The 16,131-nt window shown below is 42.2% G+C and overlaps 1 protein-coding gene across 3 annotated transcripts in view; it reads right to left on the bottom strand.

The window, feature by feature from the left end:
* intu (inturned planar cell polarity protein) overlaps positions 1-16,131 on the bottom strand; it is a 120,300-nt gene that overhangs the window by 83,259 nt on the left and 20,910 nt on the right. For all 3 annotated transcript variants that reach the window (XM_048602488.1, XM_048602489.1, XM_048602487.1), the window contains exon 2: positions 8,212-8,807. In XM_048602488.1, coding sequence (XP_048458445.1) covers positions 8,212-8,807 — 596 coding nt within the window. The remainder of the gene's footprint in view (positions 1-8,211; positions 8,808-16,131) is intronic.

Below are 16,131 nucleotides of genomic sequence, written 5' to 3'. Positions count from 1 at the left end.
CCGCACCACACATTTCATCTTTTATGGCCAAATATACAAACAAATCAATGGCACACCTATGGGGTCACCCATCTCAGGACTTATTGCAGAGGCAGTCATGCAAAGACTGGAACGCATTACCCTCCCCCTCATACAGCAAAATTGTGGATCCAATACGTGGACAACACGTTTGTCATCATTAAACACACCAAATTAGAAGAAACACACCATCTCATCAACAATGTCTTCACAGTGATCAAATTTACAAGAGAAGAGGACGACAACAATCAACTTCTGTTCCTAGACGTCAGGGCAGAACGAATAATCAACGTTAAGTTCCAAACCACATTATACAGGAAGGCAACCCAAATTGACCAAATTCTCAATTTCCACAGCAACCACCCCAACGCCCACAAACAAAGTTGTGTTAGGACACTCTTCAAACGAGCCACAACACACTGCAACACGCCAGAACTACGCAAGAAGGAGGAAGAGCACCCTATACAAGGTATTTGTTAACAACAGATATCCCAACAACTTCATCCACAGGTGCCTACTAGATAGAAAAGGCCAAGAGGACACAGTACGCCCCAAGACACTGGCCACACTACCCTATATCAAGAACATATCAGAACTGACAACGAGACTCCTATGACCACTAGGAACCATGGTAACACACAAACCCACAGCCACACTACGACAAACACTCACAAGGACCAAAGACCCCATACCCATGACATGCAGGACCAACATAGTTTATAAACTACCTTGTAATGACTGCAACAAACATTACATTGGCCAGACTGGAAAGAAACTAGCCATCAGGATACATGAACACCAGCTAGCAGCAAAATGACACAATGAACTTTCTCTCATCTCAGTGCACTTGGACAATGAAGGCCATCAATTTAACTGGAACAACGTGATCATGCTAGCTCAAGCCAACCACAGACATGCACAGGAAATCCTAGGGACCTGGTTTTCAACCCGTAATGCAATTAACAAATATGTGGAATTAGATGCCATATACAAACCCATGCATAAAAAGCACCGGAAGTGACGCAACCCAACTTAACAGACCAGATCATATAAATTCCAAGCGGAGTGGAACAACATCGCTTCATCAGAGGCTGCACTGATGATGTTACTTAGCATGGTGATGAAACGTTTGTACGTTAACCAGCCAGCTTGGCGAGAAAGTCAACAACTTCATCCACAACCCAAGCTACAAATCTTCGCAAGAACCTTAAACTTTAAAATCCTCTCTTCTGGTTGTCAATCTACGCATGAGTGGAAAAAGTTTTTCTCCCTTTCCAATGTGTCCAGATCCCTCATGATTTTGATATTTTCTATCAAATCTCCTCTTAGCCTTCTTGACTCTAAGAAAAACAATCCCAATTTTTCTAATGTTTCCTCATAACTGAAATGGATCATCACTGGAACCATTCCCATAAACCCATCCTGCACTCTTCAATGCATTCATATTTTTCCTATAGCATGGTGCCCAGACCGTACATAATACTCCAACTACAGTCTAACCAGTGTCTTACACAAGTTCATCATCATAGCTTCCCTGCTCTTGTACTCTATGAGTCTATTTATGGAGTCTAAGATTAAATATTATTTCTCTTTCTATTTTGTCTGAAAATGTTGGTGGGAATCTATGACTACCAGTAACTAAATCATATATAAGACAACAATTATTTGGATTAACTTAGTGATTAAAATCATGTACTAAATATAAGATGATTCATTCCAGGCTTGGACCTGTCCATGAGTAATGCAAAAGGAAATTTGTTGATTTGAATTAACAATCTGTTGCTGCACTGAAGGAAGTGACAAGAGAAGAGTGATGCCTTTTCAGTAATGCAAATATTTCTGCAAGGGGTCTCAGAATTTCCACCCTTACTTCCAACAATGTTCTGGGTTACATTTGATCGGGTCTGGGAGATTTATCGACCTTTGTATTATTTAAGACCTCCCAAACTTCCTCTTCTGTAATGTGAACTGTTCCTAAAACATCGAAGTTTATTTCTCTGCATTCCCTAGACTCCATTTCTTTCTCCACAGCAAAAACTGACACGAAATATTCATTTAGTATCTCTCCCATCTCCTGGAGTTCAACACAAAGATGATCTCCTTGATCTTTAAAATGCCCTACCTCTCTCTCTAGTCACCCTCTTGCTCTTAATGTATTTGTAGAATCTCTTTGGATTATCCGTAACCTTATCTGCCAATGCTACTTCATATCCCAGCTTTGCCTTCCTGATTTCTTTCTTAAGAATGCCCCTACACTCCTTATATTAATTAAGATATTCAATTGAACCAAGTTGTCTATATCTAAAATAAGATTCTCTTACATTCTTGACTAGAACCTCAATACCAATATTCATCCATTGTTCTTTCATCTTACCAGGCTTACCCTTTACTCTAAAAGGAATATAATGCCTCTAAACCCTCATCTTCACAATCTTGAACGCTTCCTACTTGTTGTGGGACCATATCTCATCACTCTGAACTCCAGAAATTGCAAACACGTTTTACCTAATGTCTCAATAATGTACAGGGTTCATCCTGTGAACCTATATACTGAGCATTTAAGGAGATCAAGCGTGAAGGATTGGGATTGTTGTCACCTGTGCTTTGGGCACAAAACGTGCCCTTTGCTTCAAAATACATCTGCATAGACAGGCTTGTAGATGAATTGCATTGGATGATCCTTTTAAGGGGACATTAATGTCTACCTTAAGTATATTAAAGCAGACAGAGCACAATGCTAGTAGAGCCACTTTGGCATTCAATGTTTCAGCTAAACTCTCTCAACCTTGGACAGCTGAGCACAGCAGAAAGAACACTACACCTTAAACAGACACAGTTACTTAAAAATCAAGTACTTACAGATGTGCTGACTAATTTATTTTGGTTGCTGCTTCGATTTTACAATTATTTGGTACTTTGTACAATTATTTCAAATTGCAAATATGTACAGGGAAAGAGCGGCAGCTGCTGCAGTACTTTTCGTTGTCTTCAAGACTTCTGCACAAACCAGCTGCTCCCAGATATGGGTATACTATTCTGTTTGAAATGTGCCATCACTTGGCTAATGAACAGAGGCCAAACAGAGCAGGACATGCAGATGGTACATGGAGATGAGGAACAAGGTTTCTCAGAAGACCATATCCACAAAGTGTACTCAAGGGATAATTCACCAACCTATACCTCAGAAGAATGATATGAAAGATGTCTGCATTTCTTCAAATCTATTGCAGGTGTGACTGAAAGCTCAGTGGTTGTGAAATTGGCCATGGCATCAAACTTTCATGCACTTAGCTCCTTCCAGGTTGGAGCTGGAAAAAATTCCAACATCTATATTTGTCAACCACTGTTGCAAAGATGTTAATGAGGATCTCTACTTAGTGAAAGAGAATTAATCTCTTTTTCCAAAGAGCAGCAGCTGGAGCAAGGACTCATCTTTGTTATGATCACAGGCTTGTCCAGATGCATTAACTACATACATAGCACTTGTGGGCACGTGTCAAAACTGCTCTTTACTATAAGTGAAAGGAAATCCACTCTCTCAATCTCTAGCCCGCAGGAGATCACAGACAGTGTCATACCCCCATGTATTCTGGTAGCAATCATGGTGTCTTCGCTCTGCAGAAAGCCCTATGCCGAGATGGTTTCTTTACGCTTTGTCTGGGAGGCTTCCTCAATAATCAAGCATTTTACTGTCCACATGTCGCTGCATTCTTTTCTTGGTTTCCCACTGAAGTGCTCATGTGAGGCCTTGCTCATTGTCTCACCATGTGCAGATACACCTTCTACAGAACATTCTGAATTACATCATGTCAATAACTAAGTAGCTGACAGTAATGGTAAAATCAAAAGACAATGCAGAGCCTGGAGTCCATCATACAAATGGTTGCCAATTCAATTTACAAACTTTTGGACCCAAATGATGTTCCAGCAGGTGTTAGCTTATGAGCTACAATATTATTGAGCTGTTTACGGCTGACAGGCAGTAGCCACTCAACTGTGTCTTCATGGTGCTTCTCCATTGTCTTAGCAGATTGCACTTTTTGGTTATTTGAAAGCAGAAATGCACAGATGTTGTGGTGAATGGACGCAAGAGGTATGTACTTGTCTAATTTACACACTAGAGATGACAAATTTGTGAATCGATAGAGAAGTTAGATGAGAAAAAGAGAGGTTAGGTGGCAGGATATCATCAATTTTGATTGTTTCAGACTTAGCAATGGCTGGCCAAATAATGGAGCAGGGCATACAAGTACACCCTCGCCCCAAGTATTAGATCCTGTTGCTTTGGTAATGCACCACTTTATCTTGCAAGAGAGGGAAAGCATGCTGTGCAATCTGTTTAGGTGATATAGCATTCATGGTCAAATAACTGACAGTATACAGAACCTGTGAGAAGTAGATGTAAAACTTGTGACAGAGCCAGGTGTGAGGGTGCTGTGAAACGTATGAATGTTAGGTATGAGGCCTAACTGATGGAAATTGTCGATGAGTGTTGGGGGATGGATGAATTTAGCAGTCCGAGTCTACTAGTGCAGTTGATATGATACGGCAGCAAAGAAACATTCACTGACCACATCAAATCATATAAGGTCATTGAACTTCTTGTGGTATTGTATCCAAGTCTTCAGGGTTGCACTCCTGTCAATGACTTCCTTGGCTATCTAGTCCCACTGCCTTCTGCTTGGTCCTCTGCAAATACAGGACATTGTCCCTCCTTTCTGCCTTCTCCATCAAGCCATCCAGTATGGAATGTCATCTTGTCATTTTTAGTCATAGTCAATTTAATTATTTCTGTGCAGTCTCACAGCATGTTTTGGTTGGAAATGAAATGGCCAACTATTCTAAGCAGTTGTTTTTATTCAATCATAAGTCATTACTAGATTCACTTTCATTGTAAAGTATAGATCATATGTCAATTTCGGAAGTCAGCCTCAGCTTTAAATTCTAAAATAGGCATAAATTGCAATGCTGCACACTAGATTCCACAGATGTTCTTTAAATTGCTATATACTGCTAATATTGACAACTTGTTTAAAGCAATATGCAGTAATTAGGAAAGCTGATCAAATTTCTTCACAGAACCAGATGGTTCAAGAGAAACAAACAGTCTGAATTCAAAAACAGAAAAAAAATCTCCTGCTGCTGGGTAACCATGATACTGAAGGCCTCCTGCAGCATTGGCTTGCTGACCTGGTAACCTTCACCTCCCCAGCTCTCCTTCAAAGTAGTATCATGGGATAATTTTTATGAAATTCACAATCAGGGTTGTGTTCGGTCCCAGGATAGCTTTATTCAGTGCCAGTAGCAATCGCTGTCACTATACAACTGACCGCAAAATCCAGGCCAAAGGTATCAAGCATTTCCAGATGCTTAGGAATCAAAGAACCAAAAAAAGTTACACAGTAGAAAGTAATTTGCTCCATCAAATCGGTTTTGGTGCTTTTATGTATAAGCCCCCTTGCATACAGCAATTCCACGTATACAGTGCCCGTAACAAAGTAATATGTCCTGGGAATTCAGAGAAGCCTACTCAGCCAAAAAGTGAAAATGTACCAAAGAAAGAAGTAAAAAGATTAGTTAAAGTGATGAGTTTTAAGAAGAGACAAGTATATAGATTTCAGGAGGGAATTCTAGAACTTAGTGCTGGACAATGACAGAACATTGATGGACAAAGTGGGAAATGTATGAAAGACAAGAGTTAAAAGGAAAGAAGTATTCTGGTTAAAGCTGTAAGAAGTTACAGAAAAAGAATGGGATGAGCCACGGAGGAATTTCAACACAGGGACGGATACTTTAAAAATGGAGACACTGAACAGGAACTTGTGCAAGTAAGGAAGCACAACAGTGATGATGCACCAGATTGGTGTGCATTAGGATACAAGCAGCAGAGTTTTGTATCATTTGGAGGATAATGAAATACTGAGGTCTGGAGGTAACAAAAGCATAATGATAGCTTCGGCAGAATTGGGGCTGAGCTGTGGTGGAGGCTGGCAGTATTATAGAGATTATAATAAGTGGTCATTGGGATATATTCAAATTCAAGAAAAGGAATCACAAAGGATTCAAGAAAATTACAACCATCCAGAGAGTGTAACTGAACAAATTGTTGCAGCTGTGAGCTGGCAAGTCCTTTGGTCCTGTTGGACTCTATCCTAGGGTCTTAAAAGAAGTGGCTAGTGAGGTAGTTGATGCATTGATGTTTATTTTCCAAAGTTCTCTAGATTCAGGCAGGTTTTCTTTTGATTGAAAAATAGCTAATCTAACTCTTTTGTTTAAAAGTGAGACAGAAAGCAGGAAATTATAAGCCAGTTAACGTATAGGGAAGATGACGTTAGAAGGCATAAGTAAAGTCATTATAATAGGACACTTGCATGATTTTGAGAAACAAAAGTCATGTTCAACTAACTTATTGGCACTCTTCGTAGTAACATGTGCTTTGCATAAAGGGGAACTGGTGGATGTGCTGCACTTTGATTTCCAGAAGGCATTTGATAAAGCTGCCACAATCAAGGTTCTCACTGTAGTGGATAACATATTGGCATGGATAGAAGATTGATTAGCTAACAGAAAGCAGAGAGTAGGCATGAATGGGTCATTTTCTGGTATATAAAGGTATAATCAGTTGTGTGCCACTGGGGCCTCAACTTTTTCCAAGTCATTTATGTAAATTATATGAAGTGATTGAAGGTATGATTGCTAAATTACTTGACAATACAGAAACAAACAGGAAAGCAAGATCTGAAGAAGACAAAAGAGGGAATAATGGAATATGAATAGGTCAAGTGAGTGGCCAAAGATCTGGCAAATGGACTATATTGTGGAAAACTGTGAAATTGTTCATTTTGGCAGGAAAGTTTTTTTTTTTAGAAAGTGACCTCATGGTAAGAGATCACAGAGCTCCAAGATGCAGAGAGATGGGAATATCCAGTGGACGAAATTGCAAATGGTTAGTACACATGTACAGCAAGTAATTTGGAAAGCTAATGTTATTGTTTATTATGAGAGGAAATAAATACAAAAGTAGAGAAGTTTTATTTGATTTGATTTGATTTATTATTGTCACATATATCCGAGTACAGTGAAAGGTTGTGTTTTGCATGCAGTATAGGCAGATCATAACATATAAAGATCATAGGGCGATTGAACAGAGCGACAAATACAAAGTTATGGCTGCTAAGAAACTGCACAAAAAGCAAGATCAACATTAGATTTGAAATTTGAGACATCCTTTCAGAAGCGTAATAACAATGGGGAAGAAGCTGTTCTTGAACCTGTTGGTATGTGTGTTTAAGCTTTTGTTATCTTCTGCCTGACAGAAGAGGTCGGTAGTGATTATAACAGGGGTCGGAGGAGTTTTTGATGATGTTGGCTGCGTTTCAGCTGCAACAAGAAGTGTAGATGGTGTCAATGGAGGGAAGGTTGGCTTGTGTGATGGTCTGGGCTGTGTTCATAAATTTTTGTAGTTTCTGAAGTTATGCTTCAGTTGGACAGGACACTGGTGAGACCACATCTGGAATAGTGGTCTCCTTATTCAAGGAAGGACTAAGTGCATTGGAAGCAGTTTGGAGGGGGTTTACTAGACAATTGGCTATTTTAGCAACAGCTTCTATGCCATATTGATCTAATCTGCCAATGGTCTTTGCTACTTAATTCAGTATCCACCATGGAATTGGAGTTTTCTGTTGTGTAAAATTGGAGGAAAAAGAGAAATAAAACAAACAAAACCAAACACTTGCAATCTGGAGTGCCACTTGAACCCAGGACTTTCTGACTCTGATGATAGTATGATCTAATGGCTAACATAGCTAAAAACAGGCAACAAATCCACTTTGATAGAGTACAACTCTTACCATAAAGTAGCACATGGAAAATTTGCAGAATAAAAGACTGCTAGATGGTCTAGAATCCATTTTCATAATGTACAACCCAAACTACTTCTAAATCCATAGACAAATTCTAAGGACCATTATAAAATTATTCTCTGGCAATATCTACAGTGTACCCAGTATTACAATGCATTCATCTGTAAGCACTTCAGAAGACTTGAAATGTCAACATTGTTTCTTTCTCCCTGATGCTACCAAACCTTAGTTTCTCCATCATTTTCTACTTTTATTTCAGATTTACAGTACTCGCAGTATTTTGTTTTTCCAAAGATATTTTAATTGCGTAAATAAATATTTTCACACTTACCAATTAATATTTGACCACTTTTCATAGCAGCACTGCCATGGGCCAAACTGTGTACAACAAGTCGTTCTTCTGTTGTTACTTTTGTGTCTGTTAATCTGTCAGACTGCTTTCCTGCCACTGGCTTTCTCCTTGAAGGCTGGTGAATAATCCCTACAAAGGCCTCCAGAAGCTTTGTCCCTTTGTTCAGCGATTTGTCACTTATTTTGTTTGGATTAACATAAACATACACATCTTTATAAGTAAACTGCACTGAAACACCAACTTTGGGATTTGTCTGATGCTTTAGTATTGAAGCAGGTACTGGTGTGTGACTACTTCTCCGTTCATTGGCTCTGCAGCAAGAATGTGTACGCATTACCTTTTTCTTCCTTAAAACATTAGCAAGCTTTTTAAGTTTGTGTTCATGTTTGCAAGACTCCCTTGGTGTGTGGTCTGAAATTACTTCTGCCTCATTCTCACTAAATCTGACACGATTGATCAGATGTGCCGAAGTCGAATTAGCTTGGATCAGCACGTCTTCCTCTCCTTCACTCAGCTCCAGGTAGAATAGCTCACCGTTCGTCTGCACATCATGCAGCCACTCTGGTTCAAGATCACTGCAAAAAAAAAATCCAAGCAACAGGGATGAAAGAAAAGGAATAGGGCAAAAGCATCAAAGTTCATTTGCTAGGCAGTTCATGCTCTGGTTCATAATAGGCTGCATAATTCACCAAGTTGTCTAAAACCATGAGAGGACGAAAACACAAATACAATTGTTTAGAAAACATATTGCTGAACAACAGCTTCACAAAGTTAGAATAATTTAACAAATGCTATTTTGTCCTGTATTTTGTTCCCCATCAAGAGCATCTCTAACTCACTTCCAGTGTTGCCAGTTGTCACTCTGCACAAGTGTTAAATAGCTTGCGGATAGACAACAGTAAAGTTCTCATCATTCAAATGATGCGAAGAATTTAATATTTAACTAGCACGATCTTCAAAAACAGCTGCATCCTTTCTTTCTTTTTGACTATCGTTGCCAACAGGAAGACAACTGTATTAAATGCACTTGAACTAACCAATTGAAAATTTAGAAAACATACAATTGATTCTTTTTGTCACAACTGATTCAACCCTTTCAAAATCACTACCATAATGTCAGAACTGGGGATGTTCACTGATGATTGCATAATATTTAATACTATTCACAACACTTCAGATACTGACGCAGGAACAAAAACAGAAGTTGCTAGAAAAGCTCAGCTGGTCTGGCAGCATCTATGTAGAAACAATCAGAGTTAATGTTTTCGGTCCGGTGACGCTTCCTCAGAACTGATGGTAGCTGGGAAAATATCAGTTTATATGCAGAAAATAGGGAGGGGGATGCGGTAGGGAGTAAACGAAAGGATAAAGGATAGAGTCCAAAGAGAGAGGAGAGCAGTTGGATAGACAAAGGAATTGATAACGATCTGGCTAGGAGGGTGACTGTTAGTGACTAACAATAAGTAGTGTGTAATGACAGGCTGTGAGATTACAAGGCCTGATGTGTGGGGTAGGGGATTAGGACATGGGAGAGTTTAGGCCCTAAAATTATTGAACATTATATTGAGTCTGGAGGGCTGCAGGGCCCCCAAGTGGAAAATGAGGTGTTGTTCTTCCAGGAACAAAAACAGATGTTGCTGGAAAAGCTCAGCAGGTCTGGCAGCATCTGTGAAGAAAAAATCAGAGTTAACGTTTCGGGTCCGGTGGCCCTTCCTCAGAAGTTGCTGTAGTTCTTCCAGTTTGCGCTCAGCATCACTGGAACACTTCAGCAAGCCAGAGACAGATGTTGGCCAGGGAACAGGGTGGTGTGTTAAAGTGGCAGACAACTGGAAGCAGAACATAGATGTTCCGTGAAGCAGTCAACCACTCTATGCTTCATCTCCCCAGTGTAGAGGAGACCACATTGTGAGCAGCGAATGCAGTAGACCAGATTCTGGGAAGTGCAGGTCAAGTGTTGCTTCACCTGGAAGGTATGTTTGGGCCCTTGGATACTGGGGAGGGAGGAGTTAAACAGGCAGGTGTTGCAGAGAAAGGTCCTGTGTGTGTGTACGTGTGTGTACGTGTGTGTGGAGGGGTGGTGTTAGGAGTGAAGGAAAAATGGACCAGGGTGTCCTGGAGGAAATGGTCTCTGCAGAAGGGGAATGTGTGTCTGGTTGTGGCATCTCACTGGAGGTGGCAGAAATAGATGCTGGTAGAATGTTAGGTAAGGACAAGGGAAACCTTATTGCTGTTGCAGGAGGGAAGAGAAGAAGTAGGGAGATGGGTTGGACCTGGTTGAGGGCCCTGTCGACAACAGTGCTGGGGAATCCTTTGTTGAGGAAGAAGGTGGACATTTCGGAGGCTCCCTTGTTGAAGTTCACCTCATCTGAACATATGAGAGGGAGACGGAGGAATTGAGAGAATGGGATGGAGTCTTTGTAGGAAGCAGAGTGAGAGAATGTATAGTCTAGGTAGCTGTGGGAGTCAGTAGGTTTATAGTGGATATTAGTGGCCAGTCTATCGCCAGAAACAGAAACAAGAGATTTCGAAAAAGGGAAGGGAAGAGTCAGATATAGACCAGGTGAAAGGATAGGGCAGGGTGGAAAATGGAAGCGAAATCAATGAACTTTTCCAATTCCGGACAAGAGAGGAAAGCAGCACCGATGATATCATTGATATATTGGAGAAAGAGTTGTGGATGGGGGCTGGAATAGGACTAGAACGAAGAATGTTCCACGTACCCCACAAAGAGACAGGCATAACTGGGGTCTATGCGGGTACCCTTCTGACCTGAAGAAAATGACAGGAGTTAAAAGAGAAGTTGTTGAGGGTGAGGACAAGCTCGGCCAAGTGGAGGATGGTTTAGGTCTTTGCTCCAGGAAGAAGCAGACAGCCTTAAGACCCTCCTGTTGGGAAATGGACGTGTAAAAGGGACTGTATGTCCATGGTAAAGAGGCGGTGGCTGGAGCATGCAAATTGGAAATTTTGAGACCGGTGTAAAGCATCAGTAGAATCATGGATGTATGTGGTCAGGGATTAGACCACGGGAGAGAAGACTGAGTCAAGGTAGGAAGAGAGAACTCTGTGGGGCAGGAGCAGGCTGAAACAATGGGTCTGCCCGGACAGTCCTGTTTGTGGATTTTTGGAAGGAGGTAGAAGTGAGCTGTGCGGGCCTAGGGTACAGGTCACCAGATGAAATGAGATCAGTTACCATAGTTGACACAATGGCCTGATGTGTCATGGTGGGGTCATGGTCCACGGGAAGAAAGGAGGTGTCCGAGAGCTGGCACTGAGACTCTGCAATGCAGAGGTCAGTACGCCAGACTACAACAGCACTACCCTTACTGACAGGCTGAAAAACAAAGTCAGGGTTAGATCTAAGTGCACAAGTGCACGGAGGGAGATAGGCTGGATTTGGTCAGGGGGCAAAGAAATTGAGACAACCAATGTCACATTGACAGTTCTTAATGAACAGATCGAGTGCAGGTAAAGTCCAGAGGGAGGGGTCAAGGTGGAGGGAGAGTGTTGGAACTGGGTGAAGGGGTCTGTGGGACAGGGAAAAGACCTTGTCCAAAGTAATGGGCATGGAGGCGTTAAACCTGCTGATAAGGGTGGTGCTGTTGTAGTCTGACCTCGACATTACAGAGGGCGAGCGCGAGCTCTCAGATACCTCCTCCTATCTTCCCCTGGATCATGACGCCACCATGACACATCAGGCCACTGTACAACTACCTTCAACATTCCATTCTTTCACCATGAATGCAGAGTGGCAGCAGTGTATACCATCTCTAAGATGCAGTGCAATAATTCACCAGGATCCTATAATAGGGCCTTCCAAACCAGAGACCTTTATCATCCACAAGGACAAAGACAGCAGATGCATGGGAACATCACCATTTGCACATTTCCCTTCTAAGTCCACCACCGTCATGACTTGGAACTATACTGTTGATCTAAGGTTTTGGAGTAGATTTGTAGCTCGGGTTGTGGGTGTTGAGGTTGGTTGGCTCGCCGAGTTGGTTTGTTGTTCCGCAGACATTTCGTTACTGTGCTTGGTAACATCCTCAGTGCAGCCTCTGTTGAAGCGTTGGTGTGTTTTCCCGCCTGGTTTTTAAACTCTGGGGTCCGTTGCAATGGATTGCCTCACTTCCAGGTTTCCTCCGTAGTGGAATGTATACGGGGTCGAGTTCAATGTGTTTATTAATAGCCTGCTTCGTGGAGTGCCATGCTTCCAGGAATTCTCGTGCTTGTCTCTCCTAGCCTGTCCCAGGATCTTGGTGTTGTCCCAGTCGAAGTCGTGGTTCTCCCTGTCCATGTGGATTGAGATGAGTGAGTATTGGCCGTGTCTTTTTGTAGCCAGTTGGTGTTCATGTACTCTTGTTGTTAGTTTCCTTCCTGTTTGTCCGATGTAGTGTTTCTCGCAGTCTCTGCAGGCGATCTTGTAGATGACAATGGTCCTGTCTATGGCCGGGAGTGGGTCTTAAGTTCGGGTGAGCACTTGTAGGGTTGATGTGGGTTTGTGTGCCACTCTGATGCCCAGCGGTCATAGAAGTCTTGTGGTGAGTTCTGACGTGTTCCTGATGTAGGGTAGTGTGATGAGACTGTCGGGGCGTGTAGAATCTTTCTGATGCTGTTCCTGTAGGCATCTCCTGACCCAGTTCTTTGGATATCCATTATCCTTGAATACTTGGAAGAGGTATTCCTCTTACCCAAAAAAGCGACAACAACAGAACTGACACATGGATAAGGAACCTTTCCGACAGGAAACTGACAGATGCAGAAAAAGCCGTTCTCACCTGGGCACTGAACTACAACTACAGGGACACCAACAAAATGTAATGGCTAGCTACACTGGAAGCCACACTCAAGACCAACAATACCAACGAAGAAACAAAACAAACTACAAGACAGACAGTAGTCCCGACACTAATCAGAAAGAGGGAACTCAACACCCTCAACACATGGGAAAGACAAGCCCTGGACAGATTAAAGAAGGACAAGAACATCACTATATTATCTGCAGACAAAGGGCGCATGACAGTGATAATGAATAAAAAGGACTATATCTCCAAAGCACAAGCACTGCTCGCCGACGAGAACACATACCGACCAGTACAAACTGACCCGACACCACAACTAGGCAACAAAATCCTATACACGCTACAAAGAATTCAACAAACAGAACAGATCAACAAAGCAGACTTCTTAAGAATGAAACCCGAAGGAAACAACACACCCCGATTCTACGGCCTCCCTAAAGTGCACAAGCCGTAAATCCCCCTCAGACCCATAGTCTCCCTACCAGGCACTCCATCGCACAGATTAGCCAGAGAACTACAAAGAACACTCAAGCACTTAGGCAACAAATCACCCCACTCCATCCACTCAGCCCAAGAATTCCTCAACTCCATCAAAGACATAAAGATAGAGGACGAAGAGACCATGATATCGTTTGATGTCACCGCCCTATTCACGTCAATAGACATACCACTAGCAAGGGAAACAATGACAACACTACTTGAACAAGAACACGACCCCAGTGAAACCATCTCCAAGGACAACATGCTTAAACTACTGGACCTATGCCTGATGACCCACTTCACCTTCAACGGCTAAACGTACGAGCAAATCCACGGGACACCCATGGGATCTCCTATCTCCGGACTCATAGCAGAAGCAGTGATGCAAAGATCGGAAAGGACTGCCCTTCCACAAATTCAACCTAAACTATGGATACGCTATGTAGACGACACCTTTGTCATCATTAAACGGACCAAATTAGAAGAGACACACAAACTCATAAACAACACCCTCACTGAAATAAAATTCACCAGAGAGGAGGAGAAGAACAAACAACTCCCATTCCTGGACGTCATGGTAGAGTGCAAGACAAATGGGGAACTGCAAACGAAAGTACACCGAAAAGCCGCACACACACACCAGGTATTGAACTTCAATAGTAACCATCCCAGCACACACAAACGAAGCTGCGTGCGAACACTATTTAAAAGGGCAACAACACACTGCAGCAACATGGAACTACGCCAAGAGGAGGAGGAATACCTCTTCCAAGTGTTCAAGGATAATGGATATCCAAAGAACTGGGTCAGGAGATGCCTACAGGAACAGCATCAGAAAGATTCTACACGCCCTGACACACTCATCACACTACCCTATATCAGGAACACGTCAGAACTCACCACAAGACTTCTACCACCGCTGGGCATCAGAGTGGCACACAAACCCACATCAACCCTACGACAAGTGCTCACCCGAACTAAAGACCCACTCCCCGCCATGGACAGGACCAATGTCATCTACAAGATCCCCTGCAGAGACTGCGAGAAACACTACATTGGACAAACAGGAAGGAAACTAACAACAAGAGTACATGAACACCAACTGGCTACAAAAAGACACGGCCAATACTCACTCATCTCAATCCACGTGGACAAGGAGAATCACGACTTTGACTGGGACAACACCAAGATCCTGGGACAGGCTAGGCAGAGACAAGCACGAGAATTCCTGGAAGCATGGCACTCCACGAAGCAGGCTATTAATAAACACATTGAACTCGACCCCAAATACATTCCACTACGGATGAAACCTGGAAGTGAGGCAATCCATCGCAACGAACCCCAGAGTTTAAAAACCAGGTGGGAAAACACACCGACGCTTCATCAGAGGCTGCACTGAGGATGCTGCCAAGCACTGTCACGAAACAATAAACCAACTCGGCGAGCCAACCAACCTCAATATACTGTTGATCCTTCATTGTCATGGAGTCAAAATCCTTAAATTCCCTTCCTAACAGCTCTGCTGGTGTCCTACACCCCACAGATTGCAACGGTTTAAGGTAACAGCTCACCACCACCTTCTCCATCAATTAAGGTGGGTAATAAATGCTGACCTAGCCAGAAATGCTCACATTCTCCTATACAAATAAAGAAAAACGTTCCTAGAAAGCATCCACCACAGCATATAATGGCAAAAGTGTGCGTGTACCAAATACATAATGCACTGCAGGAACTCACGAAGCTTTCCTTGATAGCATTTTCTGAACTGGGTGACCTCTAACACCAGAGATCAAAGCCAAACTAAGTGCATGGGAGTAATATCATCTGCATATTTGCCTCTAATTTAGATACTATCCTAACCTGAAACTGTTGTGCCATTCTTTCATTGTCACTGAGCTAAAATATTGGAACTGTCTTCATAGCAGCACTGTGGGTGCATCTGCACCACACACTGCAGCAGTTCAAGCCAGCATCTTGTCATCTCCCTCGCCATGGCAGTGAATCTTTTTAAAAGAAAGGTTAAGACTTCTAGTTATTAACAAAGAATTGCACCACTCAAATTTCATGTGTTAAGCAAAAAATTTTACAGTAGAAAGATTAAACAAAGCAAGTATGACTAATTAAATGTAATATTTCAAACACTTATTCCCTAAGACTGAGAATCTCAACTGTCACTTCTCATATTACTTTTATTTTCACCCAAGAATTCTCCTAGTTTCCAGAGTGTCAAGGATTCTTTCACCTTTTGTTAAGACCAAATTAGGGTGTGACACAGCTCTCAGCAATTCATTTTTAGTATTCCTGAATTCTTCAAAGGTGTGAGATTTCTTAGGATCCTTCCACTAGTATTTGGTAAGGCGACCCTCTAACTCTTTTAAAAGCATCTCCATATTGGAAACACTCCAGCTCAAGCATGGGCCTCACTGCTTTCCATCTCAGTAACTCCAAAAATCAGATTGCTTCTGATGGTCTTTTGTCTTCAGTCTCAGCTACTTCCAAGAATCCACAGGTTGCAGCTTTCTCTGAGATAGTAGGAACTGCCGATGCTAGAGTCTGAGATAACAAGGTGTGCAGTTGGATGAACACAGCAGGCCAGGCAGCATCAGAGGAGCAGGAAAGC

This window comes from Rhincodon typus, chromosome 1 (assembly GCF_021869965.1).
Source record: "Rhincodon typus isolate 14 chromosome 1, sRhiTyp1.1, whole genome shotgun sequence".
NCBI classification, from domain to species: Eukaryota; Metazoa; Chordata; class Chondrichthyes; order Orectolobiformes; family Rhincodontidae; genus Rhincodon; species Rhincodon typus.
Note: the sequence above shows the minus strand (reverse complement) of the source record. Positions and strands in the feature narration are given on the sequence as shown.